At 38.0% G+C, this 20,770-nt stretch overlaps 1 protein-coding gene across 1 annotated transcript in view; it reads left to right on the top strand.

Moving 5' to 3' along the window:
• FAAH2 (fatty acid amide hydrolase 2) overlaps nt 1-20,770 on the top strand; it is a 201,152-nt gene that overhangs the window by 83,261 nt on the left and 97,121 nt on the right. Inside the window, 1 exon segment of the mRNA XM_087426432.1 lies at nt 3,668-4,134. Coding sequence (XP_087282558.1) covers nt 3,668-4,134 — 467 coding nt within the window.

The raw sequence follows: 20,770 nt of genomic DNA, 5'->3' as shown, positions 1-20,770 counted from the left end.
AAACATTCCTAGCATGCTGTCCAAAGGACCAATTTCTATCTCACTTCACATGGAGTGATGACAGACCTGACATAGTCAGAAAACCAGAGGGAATAATAGATTAAGTGCTCCTAAAACAAAATTTTTAAAGACTTGATACCTGGGCCAGGTAGGAATAAAGGCCCAGAATCTCTAGCAGGGCTGACAAAGCCATTCCCAGTCAAAACCATTCAGTAAAGATTTAAAGACGGGATTATTTCTCCAAGTGTGCAGACACAAATATAAAGCTACAAGGATCATGGAGAATCAGAAAAACATGACACAATAAAATGAAAAAATTAAATCTTCAGTCACTGATCCTAAAGAAATGGAGATCTATGAATCGCCTGACAGAGAATTCAAAAGAATCAACTTAAAGCCGTGTGAGTTAAAAGAGAACACAGATAGACAACTACACAAAATCAATGAAATGATACATGAACAAAATAAGACTATTAATGAAGAGATAGAAGTGATAGAGAAGAGCAAAACAGAAATTCTAGAGCTGAAGAATACAATAAATGAACTAAAAATTTACTAGAGAGTTTCAGCAGTGGACTTTATGAAGCAGAAGACAGAATCAGTAAACTTGAAGATAGGTTACTTTAAATTATTCAATTAGAAGAGCAAAATGATAAAAGAATGAAAATAAGTGAAGAAAGCACATGGGAATTATGGTATACCATATTGATACAAAGCAAATCAATATATACATTATGAGAGTTCCAGAAGGACAAACAACAAAGAGGCAGAAAGCTTATTTAAAGAAATAATGGCTAAAAACTTCTCAAATCTTAGAGAAAAATGGAAATCAAGATTCATAAAGCTCCCAAGGCTAGAAACAAGATGACTCTAAGAAAGTTACATTGAAATATAGTATAACCAAATTGTCAAAAGTCAAGTATAAAAAGACGATTGTGAAAGCAGCAAGAGAAAAGCAACCTGTCACATTTAAAGGAGAGCCCCGCCCACCCACAAAGGTTATCAGTGGATTTATCAGCAGAAACCTAACAGATCAGAAGATAGTGGGATGATTTATTCAAAGTGCTGAAACAAAGAAAAAAAAAACCTACCAACCAAGATTATGTTACCCAGGAAAACTGTGCTTCAGAAATTAAGAAGTAAAGACTTCCCCAGACAAACAAAAACTGAGGGATTTTTATCACCACTAGACCTGCCTCACAGGAAATGCTACAGGGAGTTCTTTAGGTTGAAATGAAAGAAAACTAAAAAGCAACACAAAAGCACATGAAAGTATAAAACTCACTGACAACTGTTAATATATAGAAACATACAGATTAGTGTATTAACATAATGATAGTGTGTAAATTACTTTGGGCTTTAGTATAAAAGTTAAAATACAAAAGAATTGAACAAACAATGGGTCAAAGAAGAAATCCAAAGGTAAATCAAAAAATACTTGAGACAAATAAAAATGGAAATACAACATATAAACACTTATAGGATGCAGCAAAAACAGTTCTGAGGGGGAAGTTCATAGCAAAAAATGCCTACATCAAGAAACAAGAAAAGTATCAAACAACTTAAATTTATATCTCAAGGAACTACAAAAAGAAAAACAAACAAAGCACAAATTTAGTAAGAGGAAGAAGACAACAAAGATCAGAGCAGAAATAAATGAAATAGAGACTAAAAGACAATGCAGGGCCGGCCCCGTGGCTTGGTGGTTAAGTGAGCGCGCTCCACTGCTGGTGACCCGGGTTCGGATCCCGGGCTCGCACCGACGCGCTGCTTCTCCGGCCATGCTGAGGCCGCGTCCCACATACAGCAACTAGAAGGATGTGCAGCTATGACACACAACTATCTACTGGGGCTTTGGGGGGAAAAATACATAAATAAAATCTTTAAAAAAAAAAAAAAGACAATGCAAAAATTCAATGAGCCTTAGAGTTGGTTTTTGAAAAGATAAACAAAATTGACAAATCTTTAGCTAAACTCACCAAAAAAGGGGAGAGAGGATTCAAATAAGTAAAATCAGAAACGAAAGAGGAGATATTACAACTGATACCATAGTAATACAGAGGATCATAAGAGACTACTGTAAACAATTATACACCAACAAATTGGAAAACCTAGGAAAAATGGATAAATTCCTAGAAGATACAACCTACCAAGACTTAATCATGAATGTAGAAATAGGAAATATGAACACACCAATTACTAGGAAGGAGATTGAATCAGTAATAAAAAATCTCCCATGGGGCCAGCCCAGTGGCATAGTGGTTAAGTTTGCGTGCTCCGCTTTGGTGACTTGGGGTTAACAGGTTCAGATCCTGGGCACGGACCTACACACTGCTCATCAAGCCATGCTGTGGCAGTTTCCCACATACAAAATGGAGGAAGATTGGCACAGATGTTAGCTCAGGGCCAATCTTCCTTACCAAAAAGAAAAAAAATAACAAAACTTCCCAACAAAGAAAAGTCCCGGACTGGACAGATTCTACCAAACATTTAAAGGTGAATTCTACCAAAATGAATTCTACCAAACATTTAGAAAAGAATTTAATACACATCGTTCTCAAATTCTTCCAAAAAATAGAAGATGAAGGAACACTTTCAAACACATTTTATGAGGCCAGTATTACTGTACCAAAACAAGACAAGGACACTACAAGAAAAAAAAATGAATTACATGCCAATATCCCTGATAAACATAGACACAAAAATCCTCACCAAAATATTGGCAAACTGAATTCAACAATATATTACAAGAATCATATATACCATGATTAAGTAGGATTTATTCCAGAGATGTATGGATGGTTGAATATTTGCAAATCAATGAATGTGATACACCACATTAACAAGATGAAGAATAAAAATCATTTGGTCATCTCAATTTGACAAAAGCCTTTGACAACATACAACACCTATGTATGATAAACACTCTCAACAAAGTGGGTACAAAGGGAACATTCCTCAACATAATAAAGGCCGTATATGACAGGTCCACAGCTAACATTATACTCAATGTTAAAAAGCTGAAAGCTTTTCCTCTAAGATACATAACAAGACAAGAACGCCCACCCTCACCACTTTTATTCAACATAGTATTGGAAGTCCTACCCAGAGCAATTAGGTAAAATAATAAAATAAAATAAAAGGCGTCTAAATCAGAAAAGAAGTAAAACTGTCATTATTTGCAGATGACATGAAATTATATATAGAAAACCCTAATGATTTTGCCAAAAAGCTGTTAAACTAATAAAGAAATTCAGTAAAGTTTCAGGATACACAATCATTATACAAAAATCTTTTGGAATTATATAAACTAATAAGAAAATAGCAGAAAGAGAAATTCAGAAAAGAATTTCATTGGTAAGTGAGGTCAGCATCATGGCTGAGTGAGCTTCCCCCATTGAACTCTCCCCCTATAAGACACAACAAAAAGGACATTCATATTCCAACAGAAGCTATGCACACAACACAGGGGATGTCTGAGGCACTCAGGCAGCCATACACTCGAGGACTGAGGTGCTGGAATCTCCAGAGTAATTGGAAGGAGGTAAGAGGAGCTCCCTTCCTTCCCCAAGGACTGCGACCCAGAGACTGAGACCACATGGCTCTCAGAGGAGGGGGAGATGTGGCTCGCCATGTGAAAAACGGCACTCTCCAAGACGCCTCACAGCCCAAGAGGATCCCCATACGGAGGGAGCAGAACTGTTACAAGGGTATTTTCAACAAGCTAGCACCTCAGGAGAGCAGAGAGCAACAGCAAGGCGAGAAACCTCTGAGATTCGGGAGGAAAATGTAAGCATCCCTCCCCCACCTGGCTCACCTGACTGGCGCTTCAGCACAGCAGCACTTCAGCTCAGCCCCATCCCCAGAGGCAGCGGGCCACAGGTGCCCAGCCCGACCAGCAGTGGGGTGAGCCTGCAACCTTGCACCAGAGGCAGCCGCAGCTTAGTCCCCACCACGCCACAGCCCCAGCTGCTCCAGCTGGACAAAGCCACGGCCCCAGATTCCTCGGCTTCCCTGTGTCATGGTCCCAGCTCTTTCGGCTGGAACATGACCTGCCACCAGCTCCTTCGGTTTGACTGGACCCCCGGCTCCAGCTGCTTCGGCTTGACCTGTGTGCATGGTCCAGCTGACTTGGTGCCAGCAACTTCAGCCCACTGCACTCCTTTGGCCCAGCAGCACTCCAGTTCCTCCTTCCTTGGCCCAGCACACTCCAGTTCCAGCTTCTTTGGCTCAGTGCACTCCAGTTTCAGTTTCTTTGGCCCAGCACACTCCAGTTCCAACTTCTTTGGCCCAGCGCACTCCAGTTCCAGCTTCTTCAGCCCAGAGGAGCTCCAGCTCCTGCTTCTTTGGCCCAGTGCACTCCAATTCCAGCTTCTTTGGCCCAACGGCACTTCAGCTGCTTCAACCCAGCTGCACCTGAGCCCTAGCTGCTTCAGCCTATCTGTGCTCTAGCTCCAGCTGTTTTCATGCTTCCCCCCCCAGCAGCCTCTACTCAGCCACACTGCAGATAAGCCAGGGGCCAACAAGAGTGCCCACAGATTGAGGCAGGCCAGAATGCAGAGCCCTTGACCCCACCCAGTGGCAGCAGGAGGAAACTGTCATTTTCACTATGAGGAAAGGTAAGCTAACACGAACAGGCGCCATGCAAAAATATATTAAATCTCCAGACCAAAAGGAAAATGACAAGCACCCAGAAGTCAACCTGGAAAGCACAGAAATGTATAACCTTAACAAGAGAGAATTCAAAATAGCCATCATAAAAAAGCTTAATGAAATACAAAAAAACACACACAGACAATTCAGTGAAATCAGGAGTTTCTTCACAAAAGAGATTGAAACTATAAAAAAAAAGCCAATCAGAAATCTTAGAGATGAAAAACACAATAGAGGAAATAAAAACAAATCTGGAAGCCTTAAGAACCAGAGCTGACAATATGGGAGAAAGAATTAGCAATATTGAGGACAGCAATGTAGAAATGCTCCAGATGGAGGAGGAAAAAGAACTAAGACTAAAAAGAAGTGAAGAAACCCTCCGAGAAATATCTGACTCAATGAGGAAATCCAACATAAGGATTATATGTATTCCAGAGGGAGAAGAGAGGGAAAAAGGAGCAGAGAACTTGTTCAAAGAAATAATAGCTGAGAACTTCCCAAACCTTGGGAAGGAGCTGGAAATACCCGTGAATGAAATCAATAGATCTCCTAAATATATCAACACGAAAAGACCCTCTCCAAGGCATATAGTAGTAAATCTGGCAAAAGTCAATGACAAAGAAAAAATATTAAGGGCAGCTAAACAAAAAAAGAAAAATAACATACAAAGGATCTCCTATCAGGTTCTCAGCTGATTTCTCGACAGAAATTTTACAGGCTAGATGAGAGAGGAACAATATATTAAAAACTATAAAGGACAAAATCTTTCAGCCAAGAATACTCTATCCAGCAAAAAGATCCTTCAGATATGATGGAGAAATAATAACAATCCCAGATAAACAAAAGCTAAGGGAGTTCATTGCCACCAGAACCCCACTACAAGAAGTGCTCAAGAAGGCCCTCATCAATGAGGAAAAAAAGAGAAAGGGGATTCAAAGTTTTGAACAAGGAGGAAACTAGATCATCGAAACCAGAAAAATTTCATTCGTCTATCAAAATAGATTAGCAAACACTTAATTATAAAACCAAAGATCAAGGGAAGGTAAGCACCAAAAATAAATATAACCTCATCATGTTAAACACGAACTCACAACACAAGAAGGAACAAGATGTGACAACAATAACAGAGAAGGGGAAGAGGAAAGGGGTTGAATTGACTTAGTCTAAGGGAATAAGAGGCCATCAAAAAATGGACTATCACATCCACAAGATTTTTTATACAAACCTCATGGTAACCACTAACCAAATAATCAGAACAGAATCACACAAAGTAAGAGAAAACTAAGAGAACCCCCATACAGAACTAACAAATTGCATTGGTAGTCCAAAACACATGGGACGAAAAACAAAAGAAACGCAAAAGAACTGGAAAAAGAGTAATAAAATAACTGTGACAAGCCGCCATATATCAACAATTACCCTAAATGTAAATGGACTGAACTCTCCAATCAAAAGACATAGAGTGGTGGGATGGATTAAAAACAAGACCCAACAATATGCTGCCTCCAGGAAACACATTTAAGCTCTCAAGACAAACACAGGATCAGAGTTAAAGGATAGAAGACAATACTCCAAGCTAATGGCAAACAAAAGAAAGCATGTGTTGCCATACTTATATCAGACAAAGTTGACTTCAAGATAAAACAGGTAACGAGAGACAAAGAGGGGCATTATATAATGCTAAAAGGGACACTCCAGTAAGAAGACATACCACTTTTAAATATATATGCACCCAATACAGGAGCACCAAGGTACATAAAGCAACTAGTAACAAACCTAAAAGGAGATATTAACAACAACACAATAATAGTAGGTGATCTTAACACCCTACTCTCATCAATGGACAGATCATCCAGACAGAAAATAAATAAGGAAACAATGGACTTAAATGAAAAACTAGATGAGATGGACTTAATAGACATATACAGAGCACTCCATCCTAACACAGTAGATTACATATTCTTCTCAAGCATGCATGGAACATTCTCAAGAATAGACCATATGTTGGGAAACAAGGCATGCTTATACAAATTTAAGAAGACTGAAATCATAATAAGCATCTTCTCAGATCATAATTCCATGAAGAAATAAATCAACTACAAGGAAAAAAATGGGAAAGTGACAAAGCTGTGGAGACTCAACAACATGCTGGTAAACCACCAGTGGATCATTGATGAAATTAAAGGAGAAATTAAAGCATATATGGAGACAAATGAAAATGAAAATACACTGTACCAACTCATATGGGATGCAGCAAAAGCAGTCCTGAGAGGGAAACTCATAGCAATACAGGCCCACCTTAACAAACAAGGAAAAACACAAATAAGCAACCTCAAACTATGCTTAACAGAATTAGAAAAAGAGGAACAAACTAAGCATAAATTCACCAGAAGGAGGGAAATAATAAAAATCAGAGCAGAAATAAATGAAATTGAAATAACAAAAACAATAGAAAGGATCAATGAAACAAAGCGCTGATTCTTTGAGAAGACAAACAAAATTTACAAACCCTTAGCCAGACTCACCAGGAAAAAAAGAAAGAAGGATCAAATAAATAAAATTAGAAATGAAAAAGAAGAAATTACAACAGATGACACAGAAATACAAAAGATTATAAGAGAATACTATGAAAAACTATATTCCAACAAATTGGACAATCTAGAAGAAACGGATAAATTCCTAGACTCATACAGCCTCCCAAAACGGAATCAAGAAGAAATAGAGAATCTGAATAGACCAATTACAAGTAAAGAGATTGAAATAGTAATAAAAAATCTCCCAAAAAATCAAAGTCCAGGCCCAGATGGCTTCACTGCAGAATTTTACCAAACATTCAAAGAAGACTTAATACTTATCCTTCTGAAACTATTCCAAAAAACAGAGGACGGTGGAACACTTCCCAACACATTCTACGAGGCCAACATCACCTTGATACCAAAGCCAGGCAAAGACAATACCAGGAAGGAAAACAACAGACCAATAGCCTTGATGAACATAGATGCAAAAATACTCAACAAAATATTTGCAAACCGAATACAGCAATGCAATAAAAAGATCATACACCATGATGGGATCGAGTCAAGATGGCGGCGTAAGCAGACTCAGAACTCACCTCCTCCAATGGACACAGCCAATTTACAACTACTCATGGAAAAATTACCCCTGAGACAGAACTAAAAAGTGGATAAGAAGAACTCCTGCAACAACGGACAATCCTAACTGAGGTAGAAAGGTCAGAGACTCCCTTCTGGGGAGGAAAAACCCCGCCTTCACAAGCCACCAGCTTCACGGCCACCGGGAGCAGCCCACAGGTACGTAGCCCTCCATGGAGGCACAGGGCCCTGAGCCGGGGAGCGCCCCCGCAGTGGGCATTTTGTGGACCCAGCACAATCGAGACCAGTGGCATAATATCTGACTTTGCCTGCTACTAAAAGATTGGGGAGTACCCTCAGAAAACCCGGTTCACAAAGAAACTAAAACTGGCTCTTAAAGGGCCAGAGTGCAAACTCACCCATTTCAGAAAGCATCCTAAAATCACCAGAAAGAAAGGTGCACAGTGCTTTGGTGACAAGACTCTCACCTAAGAGGCCCTGAGTGCATCTCAGTGAGGGGTGAGACCTCTCCAGGGACTGGGACATTGTCGGCAGCCATTGTTGTGGCCTGGTATGAGCGTGCTGACACAGACGCCATTGGAGTTCTCCCTGAGGCCTGCTAGCCCAGGGTCTGCCCCACCCACTAGACCACTGATTTAATCCAGCTCAGCCAGGGCAGGCAGCCCACACTAGAGACTGGCCCCACCCAACAACAAGCCCTCAGGCAACTTGTGGGCCTGCATAGATTGGTGACTGGATTCTCTGCAGCCTGGCAACTGAGCCAACTTGAGTGGGGCAGGGTGTGCACAAGGAGCGGGTGGAGAGTGTGGGGTAGTGGCGGAGTGTGTGGGGCTCCCACCGTGGAGAGACTGGGTCCGCTTGGGGAGGTCAGGGTGCTCACATGGGGCAGGACTGTGTTGACTGTGTGTGTGGACCTGTGGGCAGCAGGGCTTGTCAGCTGCAGAAGACTTGTGCTTCTCAAAGACCCACATAGGAGGTTTGCCCCACCTTCCAAAGCCTAAAACAATTAGGTGCTCCTGTGTCTGAGGCCAGCCCCAACCAGCTGCAATCCTCAGAGAGCTGAAAAGAGACCTAATAGGCTAGAGGCTTACAACAATTGTAAAGCCCTGAGCCTAACAACCTGCCACGCTGGGGGCCTACTCACTTAAAAGAGATACTGCAACAGAAATGTGGTATTAGAACTTGCAGCCAACTGTGCTGGGGCTCCCCACACCTGATAAAGAGACTGAAGGGCCCACAACAACTACAAGCAGCTGAGCATTACAACAGCTGGCCAAGAGCATAACTTGGCCTCCCTGGGCGCCTACAGGGAGAGCCAACAGGCCACAACAGAAGGACACACATAGCCCACATAGACGTCACCCCTGGAACATTGAGAACTGAGGGAAGCACACTGAAAGCCTCCTAAGGCATCACTTACATAAGGTCACCTATCCAAGAGCAGGAGACGTAGGTGACCTACCTGATACGTAGACGAAAGGGCAGGGAAAGATGCAAAATGAGGAGACAAAAGAATACATTCCAAGTAAGGGAACAGGACAAAACCCTAGAAAAGGAACTAAGTGAAACAGAAATGAGCAACCTACATAAGAGAGTTCACACTAAGAGGGTTAAGGATGCTCACTGAGCTGGGGAGAAGAATAGATGAACTCAGTGAGAATGTCAACAAAGAAATGGAAGATATAAAAAAGAACCAATCAGAAATGAAGAATACAATACTGGAAATGAAAAATTCACTAGAGGGACTCAAAAGCAGAGTGGAGGATACAGAAGAACGGATCTGTGAGCTGGACGAAAAACTAGAAGACATTACCCAAGCTGAACAGGTAAAAGAGAAAAGAATTAAAAAGAGTGAGGATAGTCTAAGGGACCTCTGGGACAACATCAAGCGCACTAACATCCATGTTATAGGTGTCCCGGAAGGAGAAGAGCGAGACAAGAGGGCAGAGAATCTATTTCAAGAAATAATAGATGAAAACTTCCCTAACCTAAGGAAGGAAACAGACATCTAGGTACAGGAATCACAGAGAGCCGCAAACAAGATAAACCCAAAGAGGCCCACACCGAGACACATCATAATCAAAATGTCCAGAATTAAAGATAAAGAGAGAATCCTAAAAGCCGCAAGAGAATGTCAAGTTACATACAAAGGAAACCCCATAAGGCTATCAGCTGACCTCTCAGCAGAAACCTAACAGGCTAGAAGAGAATGGCATGATATATTTAAAGTGCTAAAAGGAAAAATCTTACAGCCAAGAACACTGTACTCAGCAAGGTTATCATTCAAAATGGAAGGAGACATAAAAACTTTCCCAGACAAGCAAAAATTAAAGGAGTTTGTCACCAAGAAACCAGTGCTACAAGAAATGTTAAAGGGACTGATTTAAGGGGAAAAGAGAAGACCACAAATAGGAAAAATTATCTATTTCCATGATAAGAACATAATGGATACAAATGCACAAAAAAGAGGTTAGATATGATATCAAAAACATAAAAGGAGGGAGGAGGGGAGTTAAAGAGTAGACCTTTCAGACAGAGGTCAAACTAAAGAGACCATCAATTCTGTATAAAAGAAGAAAGAAACAGAGAAGGACTACAAAAACACTGAGAAAAAAAAGTTAAAAAATGGCAGTAAGTACATACTTATCAATAGCTACTTTAAACGTCAATGGACTAAATGCTCCAATTAAAAGGCATAGAGTGGCTGACTGGGTAAAAAAACAAGACCCATATATATGCTGCCTACAAGAGACACACTTCAGACCTAAAGACACTCACAAACTGAAAGTGAAGGGATTGAAAATGATACTCCCTGCAAATGGCAATGAAAAGAAAGCTGGGGTAACAGTACTCATATCAGACAAAATAGACTTTACAACAAAAACTGTAAAAAGAGACAAAGAAGGGCACTACATAATGATCAAGGGAACAATCCAACAAGAGGATATAACACTTGTAAATATCTACGCACCCAATGTAGGTTCACCTAAATATATAAAGCAATTATTAACAGACATAAAAACAGAAATAGACAGTAACACACTAATAGTAGGGGACTTTAACACTCCACTTGCACCAACGGAGAGATCATCCAAACAGAAGATCAATAAGGAAACATTGGCCTTAAACGACACACTAGAACAGATAGACCTAGTGGATATATACAGAGCATTCCATCCAAAAACCGAAGAATACACGTTCTTTTCAAAGGCACGTGGAACATTCTCCAGGATTGATCACATCTTAGGCGAAAAAACAAGTCTCCATAAATTTAAGAAGATTGAAATAATACCAAGCATCTTTTCTAACCACAACGGTATGAAACTAGAAATCAACTATAGGAAGAAAATCAGAAAAGCCACAAATACATGGAGATTAAAGAAAATGCTACTGAACAATGACTGGGTCAACAAAGAAATCAAAGAAGAAATCAAAAATACCTGGAGACAAATGAAAATTAAAATACGACACTCCAGAATTTATGGGATACAGCAAAAGCAGTTCTAAGAGGGAAGTTTATTGCGATACAGGCCTATCTCAACAAACAAGAAAAATCTCAAATAAACAATCTCACAATACACCTAAAGGAACTGCAAAAGGAAGAACAAACAAAGCCCAAAATCAGTAGAAGAAGGGAAATAATAAAAATCAGAGCAGAGATAAATGAAATAGAGACCAAAAAAAAATAGAAAAAATTAATAAAACCAAGAGCTGGTTCTTTGAAAAGATCAACAAAATTGACAAACCTTTAGCTAGACTCACCAAGAAAAAAAGAGAGAAGGCAAACATAAGTAAAATCAGAAAGGAAAGAGGAGAGGTTACAACAGACACCTCAGAAATACAAAAGATTATAAGAGAATACTATGAAAAGCTATATGCCAACAAATTCAACAATCTGGAGGAAATGGATAAATTCTTAGAATTGTACAACCTTCCAAAACTGAATGAAGAAGTAGAGAATTTGAAAAGACCAGTCATCAGTAAGGAGATCGAAACAGTAATCACAAACCTCCCCAAAAATAAAAGTCCAGGAACAGACGGCTTCCCTGGTGAATTCTAGCAAACATTCAAAGAAGACTTAATACCTATCCATCTCAAACTCTTCCAAAAAATTGAGGAGGGGGGGAAGCTCCCTAACTCATTCTACGAAGCTGACATTACCCTAATACGAAAACCAGACAAGGACGACACAAAAAAAGAAAAGTACAGGCCAATATCACTGATGAACATCGATGCAAAAATCCTCAACAAAATACTAGCAAATCGCATACAACAATACATTAAAAAGATTATACACCATGATCAAGTGGGATTTATTCCAGGGATGCAGGGATGGTTTAATATTCGCAAATCAATCAACGTAATACACCACATTAATAAAATGAAGAATAAAAATCACATGATCATCTCAATAGATGCAGAGAAAGCATTTGACAAGATACAACATCCATTTATGATAAAAACTCTGAATAAAATGGGTATAGAAGGAAAGTAGCTCAACATAATAAAGACAATATCTGACAAACCCACAGCTAATATCATCCTCAATGGTGAAAAACTGAAAGCTATCCCTCTAAGAACAGGAACCAGACAAGCATGCCCACTGTCACCACTCCTATTTAACATAGTACTGGAAGTCCTAGCCAGAGCAATCAGGCAAGAGAAAGAAATAAAAGGGATCGAAATTGGAAAGGAAGAAGTGAAACTGTCACTATTTGGAGATGACATGATTTTATATATAGAAATCCCTAAAGAATCCACCAGAAACTTTCAGAATTAATAAACGAATATGGTAAATTTGCAGGATACAAAATCAACATACAAAAATCAGTTTCATTTCTGTACACTTACAGCAAAGTAGCAGAAAGAGAAATTAAGAATACCATCCCATTTACAATTGCAACAAAAAGAATAAAATGCCTAGGAATAAACTTAACTAAAGAGATGAAAATTCTGTACACCAAAAACTATAAAACATTTCTGAAAGAAATTGAAGAAGACACAAATAAATGGAAAGATATTCCGTGCTCTTGGATTGGAAGAATTAACCTAGTTAAGATGTCCATACTTCCTAAAGCCGTCTATAGGTTCAATGCAATCCCTATCAAAGTTCCAACAACATTTCTCACAGAAATAGAACAAAGAATCCTAAAATTTATATGGAACAACAAAAGACCCCGAATAGGTAAAGGAATCCTGAGAAAAAAGAACAAAGCTGGAGGTATCACACTCCCTGATTTCAAAATATACTACAAAGCTATAGTAACCAAAACCGCATGGTACTGGCACAAAAACAAACACACAGATCAAGGGAATAGAATCGAAAGCCCAGAAATAAACCCACACATCTATGGACAGCTAATCTTTGACAAAGGAGCCAAGAACATACAATGGGGAAATGAAAGTCTCTTCAACAAATGGTGTTGGGAAAACTTGATAGCCACATGCAAACAAATGAAAGTAGACCCTTACCTTACACCATACACAAAAATTAACTCCAAATGGATTAAAGACTTGAATGTAAGACCTGAAACTATGAAACTTCTGGAAGAAAACATAGGCAGTACGCTCTTCGACATCGGTCTTAGCAACGTCTTTTCAAACACCACGTCTGACCGGGCAAGAGAAACAATAGAAAAAATAAACAAATGGGACTACATCAAAATAAAAAGCTTCTGCACAGCAAAGGAAACCATCAGCAAAACGAAAAGACAACCTAACAATTGGGAGAATATATTTGCAAACCATAATTCTGATAAGGGCTTAATCTCCAAAATCTATAAATAACTCATGCATCTCAACAACTGAAAAACTACTAACCCAATTAAAAAATGGCCAAAAGACCTGAACAGACATTTCTCCAAAGAAGATATACAGATGGCCAACAGACACATGAAAAGATGTTCAAAATCACTAACTATCAGGGAAATGCAAATCAAAACTACAATGAGATATCACCTCACGCCCGTCAGAATGGCTATAATTAACAAGACAGGAAACAACATGTGTTGGAGAGGATGTGGAGAGAAGGGAACTCTCATACACTGCTGGTGGGAGTGCAAACTGGTGCAGCCACTATGTAAAACAGTATGGAGATTCCTCAAAAAATCAAGGATAGAACTCCATATGATCCAGCTATTCCACTGCCGGGTATTTATCCAAAGATCTTGAAAACACCAATGCATAAAGATACATGCACCCCTGTGTTCATTGCAGCGTTATTCACGATAGCCAAGACTTTGAAGCAACCTAAGTACCCATCAAGGGATGAATGGTTAAAGAAGATGTGGTATATATACACAATGGGATACTACTCAGCCATAAGAAACCATGAAATTCAGCCATTTGTGACAACATGGATGGACATTGAGGGTATAATGCAAAGTGAAATAAGTCAGAGGGAGAAAGTCAAATACCGTATGATTTCCTTCATTATGTAGTAGATAATAACAACAATAAACAAACACATGGAGACAGAGATGGGATTGGTGGTTACCAGAGGGGAAGGGGGGACAGAGGAGGGCGAAAGGGATAATTCGGCACATGTGTGTGGTGATGGGTTGTAATTAGTATTTTGGTGGTGAACATGATGTAATCTATGCAGAAATAGAAGTATAATGATGTACACCTGAAATTTATACAATGTTATAAACCAATGATGTTACTGCAATAAACAAACAAACAAACAAAAAGAATACCAGTTTTTTCTTCCAACGATGTATTCAACACTACTCAAAAGTCTGTATAATTTTTGGGCTGGTTGGCAGTGGGGAGCACTTTCCACATGGGTCTGTGTCCTCAGGGTTGGGAGCCGCACCTGCTTAGGAAATGGAGGGATAGGCAGGAGTATGACATGGGAGCCTGTTCCCCACATAACATTTCTTTATAATACAGTAGTCCCCCTTCATCCACAAGGGATATGTTCCAAGACCCCAGTGGGTGCCTGAAACCTCAGATAGTACCAAACATATACTATGTTTTTTCCTATACATGCATATTTGAGGTATGACAGCAAAAGAAGCACGAATTTATTTTTTCTTCTTCACAATTTCATGGCGAGAAGATTTGTTCTTACTGTAGATCTTAGCAACCTCGTCATATGAGTTTTTCTTATTAAGTCAAGATCTTTCACCTTTTCACTTAAAGGAAGCACTTTATAGCTTCTCTTTGGCATATCCGAGTTGCCAGCATCACTACTCTTGCACGTTGGAGCCATAATTAAGTAAACTAAGGGTTACTTGAACACAAGCACTGCAATACCATGACAGTAGATCTGATAACTGAGAGGGCTACTAAGGAACGAATGGGTGGGTAACATATGCAGTACGAATATGCTGGACAAAATAACGATTCACATCCCAGGCAGGATGGAGCAGAAGAGTATGAGATTTCATCATGATACTCAGAATGCTCTACAATTTAAAACTAACGAGTTGTTTATTCCTGGGTTTTCCATTCAATATTTTCTGACCATGGCTGATGGTGGGTAATTGAAACCACAGAAAGCACAACCACAAAGGAGAGACTACTGTACTTTTTATTACTGTAAAGTTTCTAGAAATGTCACCTCTCTCACTTATATTGTACTAATATTTCAGTTTTATATTTTTCTCTTACTCAGTTTAGATAAAGTCTTGTCAATTTTGCTGATCTTTTCAAAAAACAAACGTGCTACCTTTGATTATCAATTTTTATTCTCCATTTAATTTATCTCTGATGTAATCTTAAATCATTTCAAGTTATTTTGCTCTTGCCTTTCTTGTGTTTAAGAAGGTTAGTTTATTAATTTATGATATTGTTTCTTTCTTATTCTAGGCATGTTCAGCTATCAATTCCCCCCTATGCATTTCTTTAGCTGCATCCTATAAGTTTTGGTGTTCTGTGTATTCATTTTCTTTTATACAAAATAATTTTATAATTTTCCTTTTCATTTCGTCTTTGACCCATAGATTATTTAGGAATGTGTGTTTTAATTTCCACTTTTGGGAGTTTCCCAATTATTTTCTGTTATTGATTTATAATCTCATTCCAATTGGTATATTTGATTCTAAATCAATTGATTTCATTCTAAACCAATTTTATTTATTTATTTATTATTATTTTTTTTTGTGAGGAAGACCAGCCCTGAGCTAACACCCATGCTAATCCTCCTCTTTTTTTTTTGCTGAGGAAGACTGCCTCTGAGCTAACATCTATTGCCAATGCTCCTCGTTTTTTTTCCCCAACTATGTATGTCATAGTTGCACATCCTTCTAGTTGCTATATGTGGGATGCGGCCTCAGCATGGCCAGAGAAGTGGTGCATCAGTGCGTGCTCGGGATCCGAACCCAGGCTGCCAGTAGTGGAGTGCGCACGCTTAACCTCTAAGCCACGGGGCAGGCCCTAAACCAATTTTTTTGTAATTGGAGAAAATATATTGTGCTATTTCTATCTTTTTGATTTATTGAAGTTTGCTTTATAACGTAACATATTGTCTACCTTGGAGAATATTCCCTGTGACTTTGTAGAGAATGTGTATTCTCTTGTTGCTGGTTGGAGTGTTCCATGGTCGTCTGTTGGATCTAGTTGTTTTATAGAGTTATTCAAGCCTTCTATTTCCTTGTTGATCTTCTCCCTAGTTGCTCTATCCATTACCGAAATTAGGGTATTGAAGTCTTCATCTATTAGTTTTGAGTTGTCTATTTCTCCCTTCATTTCTGTCAGTTTTAGCTTCACATATTTATGCTCTTATTGTAGGGGCATATACGTTTATAATTGTCATACTTTCTGATAGATTGCTTCTTTTATCATTATAAAATGTCACTCTTCATCTTTTGTAATATATTTTGTTTTAAAGTCTATTGTGTCTGATAATCTATAACTAATCTGTTGCTTTTTAAAATTTTTTGTTTGCATGGTATAGCTTTTAAAATCTTTTACTTTCAATATATATGTATCTTTAAATCTAAATTTTCTCTGCTATAAGCAGAATATAGTTAGATGTTTTTTTAATCCAGTCTGACAATCTCTGCTTTTGTTTGCATTTATCTATGCATATTTAATGTTTTTATTTTATAGTTTGATTTATATCTGCCATTTTATTTTTGATTTGGGTCTCATATCTTTTTTGTTATTCTATCTCACTGCTTTATTTTACATTTTTCAATATATTCTAATGTAGCACTTAATTTTACTACTGAGTTTTTTCACTACATTTTTGAGTTATTTTTTAGTGGTTTCTCTAGGGCTGACTATGTATATCTTAACTTATTAGAATCGGCTTCATATTTATACTAGCTTAATTTTGGTAAAACATAGAGATGCTAATCCTATGTAACTCTATGCATTTTTCTCTCTTTTTGTGGTATTATTGTTATACATATTACATCTATTAATGTTAAAAACTCAAGAATGCATTGTTAAAATTATTATTTTAGCATCTGTAGTTATTTCCTTTTCTATCACACTTTTGCTCCCACCCAGCTTCTTTGTGTTGTTGTTGGCATATATATTACATTTCAATATTTTATAGGTCCAACACCACCATATGTGCATATTTTACACAGTACTTTAAAAATCAATGAACAGAATAAAGGAGAAAAATTCAGTTATACTATTTTTTATATCTACAATTGTACCCTTATTGGTGCTTTTTGTTTTTTATGTGCATTCAAATTTCCATCTGGTATCATTCTTTTAGTCTGAAGTAATTTCTTTAATATTTCTTGAGAGGCAGTTCTGCCAGAAACAAATTTTCTCAGTTTCTGTTTATCTGGGAATGTTTTATTTCACCTTCATTTTTGAAAGATAGCTTTGCCTAATATAAGACTCCTAGTTTAGAGTCTGTGAGCATTTTGAATATTTTATCCCATTGTCTTTTGTCTGTAAGTGTTTTTGCTGAGAATTTAGGTGTTAATACATTCAGAGTTCCCTGAAGTGATGTTTCCTTTTAAATGTTGAGTGATTTTCTCTTTCTGCTTTCAAGGTTTTCTCCTTGTCTTTGACTTTTAACATTTTTACTATGTTTATATGTGGGTCTCTTTGGACTTATCCTACTGGGAGTTTACTGTGCTGCCTGAATGTGTAGTTTAGTGTTTGTCAATACATTCAGGCAGTGTTCAGCCTTTATTTGCTCAAATATATTTTTTTCTACTCTTTTCTCTTTCTCCACTCCAGTTACTCTGATTACACGCATTTTGGTGCACTAAGTTGTGTCCAGTGATATTCTATTTATTTTTCTCTATTCTGTTTTCTCTTTGTTCTTTGGATTGCATAATCTCTATTGATCTATCTTCAAGTTCTCTCATTCTTTCTTTCCTTAAGTCAAATCTACTATTGACCCCCTCTAGTGAATATTTTATTTCAGTTTTTGTACTTTTCAGCTCAGAATTTTCATTGTTTTTTTCTTATAATTTCTATTTCTTTAATGATATTCTACGTTCAATATGACATGATTGTTATACCTTCCTTTATTCATAATTTTATTTCTTTGAATATATTTATAATGGCTACTTAAATGTCTTTTTTTCTTAAATCCAATTGTTCACACAGGCAGTTTCTGTTGCCTGCTTTTATTCCATTGTATGAGACATACTTTTCTGTTTTATTGTATTTTTTGTAGTTTTTTGTTGGAAACTGGATGTTTAGATAGTTAAGTGACTCTGGGTACTGGCCCCCCTGGGGGGGGATGTAGTCACCTACTTGTCATTTTATTTTTTTAGGGACTGGTTGGATTAATTTGGTGAAGTCTATTCCTTACCTTTCTACTATTGCTAAGACTTTGATATTGCTCCTCAGATAGGTGCAGTTTTGGGTATGCAGTCAGTCACCTTGGAGTGACTCCAGTTTTGGCAAGACTTTCTTTATCTTTTTCCCTGACCACAGCCAGCTGTTAGGCTTCACTAATTGTCTACTGATTGCTGTATTGTTTTCAATAATATCCTCAAGCATAAATTGCTCTACAGACTAGTCTAATAAAATTTAGGCTCCTTGAAAGAATAGTTTATGCAATCAACATCTGATATTTGTTCTGATCCCAGGAAGACTCCTCCAGCCATATCCTTCACTGGCTTACTCTTGAAAACCAGCTGGCCTGCAGTTTGACCTGTACATTGAAGCTGATCCAAATTGCCTTTCACCACAACTGTCATGGTTCTTCAGAGTGCCCTTAGGGTTGAATTTCTCTCTCAGCACTCTGTTGCAAATGCAGTTTCTTTGAGAAGGGATGAGGAGCTATCTGTTTTACAGCCTACCTCTTCATTCCAGAAAAATCACTGAACCAGGACTCTGTAGCTAGAGCTAGGGACAATGGTGTACTTCTCTTTAAGTAACACCCCCAATTTAGGAGCTCAGCACTCAGTGGAAGGAGGGCAATATACTGAAGTGGGTAGGTATTCTTGACTTATATCTCCTGAAGTGGAGCCACCACTTTAGGGGCCAGGAAATAGAGAATCAGGTTTCAGTATTCTCTGTGCTTGTGCCTAAGGTAGAGCCTTCATTCCATGATGGAGAGTGGGCCACAAAAGGAAACCCCCACCTCTTGACCACACTCACCCAGAACTTTGCATCAGCAACAGATAGTTGGGGGCAGGATGAGAAATAATGACATCTTGCTCCCCCCAGGAAGAAAGTCCTCTACCTCTCCACTGGGCAGGTCCATGTTCTTGGCTATAACAGTATTGAGTGCAGTTTTTGCCTTACTCAACTGGGAGGGAGGAGAAAGGGAGTGGTCTTTTAGTTAAAATACCATAGACTCTTACTTTTTAACCATATTTTCATAGATTTTCTTTAATAAATATTTCTTCATTTGCTGTATTCACTTAGGACCATTTTAAGAGCTTTTAACTGGTTGTTTTTTTAAAATAATTTCTGTCATTTTCACTGAGGAGCTGGTCCATGTTGCTCCTCACACTGAAGTCTATCCATCATCTGTTTATTTGTATAGTTTCATTTTCTAGCATGGTAACTGACAAATAGAAGTTCTCAAATTCCATGTAAGAGACCAATACATTCATTCGCAAATCACATTTACAATACAATTCTTTTTTGTTGTTTAATGGAGGGTAGATTCCAAAAATAGGGTATATGAACCATGCTATAAATGTTTGAATAAAGATTATCAGATTTAGAGCATGAATTTTGTAACACTGATTTGACTAAACTAGAGGTATTTTTGCTTCTTGTCTTTTAACTATGTGATGAATGGTTTTCTTTAATTCTTTGAATATATTTATAATGGATACTTTGAAATCTTTTTACCCTAAATAAAGATGTTAATATAGGATTTTCACATGTGTTAAGATAGAGGGATATACTGAGTGCTGAGAGAGCATGCAGTGGTGGGAGCGGCAGGTGATACCTCTTTCAGCTGCTGGTAGGAAAAAATATAAGTGGATGTTTCTCAGGGAAGAGATGATAATTCAGTACACATCACTGTCGCAGTATAAATGTTGATTTCATAGGAATCCATAAATTATACTTTAAGCACCACTAAGCATGTGTGACAGAGTTGATTCATCTGACCCTCGATGTATCTTTAATTTGACATCCTTTTAACAGTTACTTTATTGATATTATTTTGCTAGTCCACACTTCCTTTAGCCTCACTAAAATTAGCTATTCCACCACATTGAGATTAATCGCATGACCTTGATTTTATTACTAGTAGGTTTTCAAATCCATTTCTTAAACTAGTTTTAAAGTTTGTGGTTTTTACTTTCCATTTAATACTACAATGTAGAGAAGGGTAGTTATGAGATAAGAAAAATAGCCTTTCTTTTCCCCATGTTAATTACTTTCACTCAAAGAAAGAAATTACTTAAAAGATCCCCGGTATGTAATACGTATGAGTAAATCAGTATAAATCCTCCTCTGTACTAAATGTATTTCACTCTGTTTCTGTGGCACTCCCCTTTTTCTCTTTTAAGGATTGGATATGATGCATATCACACTGATTTAGAGAAACTGAATCATGGACCACTGGACCAACACAATTTGCCAAAGATTGACAGTGAAAGCTTCTCTTC

The sequence above is a fragment of the Ceratotherium simum genome, chromosome X (assembly GCF_057802395.1).
Source record: "Ceratotherium simum simum isolate JZ-2026a chromosome X, ASM5780239v1, whole genome shotgun sequence".
Classification (NCBI taxonomy): domain Eukaryota; kingdom Metazoa; phylum Chordata; class Mammalia; order Perissodactyla; family Rhinocerotidae; genus Ceratotherium; species Ceratotherium simum.
Note: the sequence above shows the minus strand (reverse complement) of the source record. Positions and strands in the feature narration are given on the sequence as shown.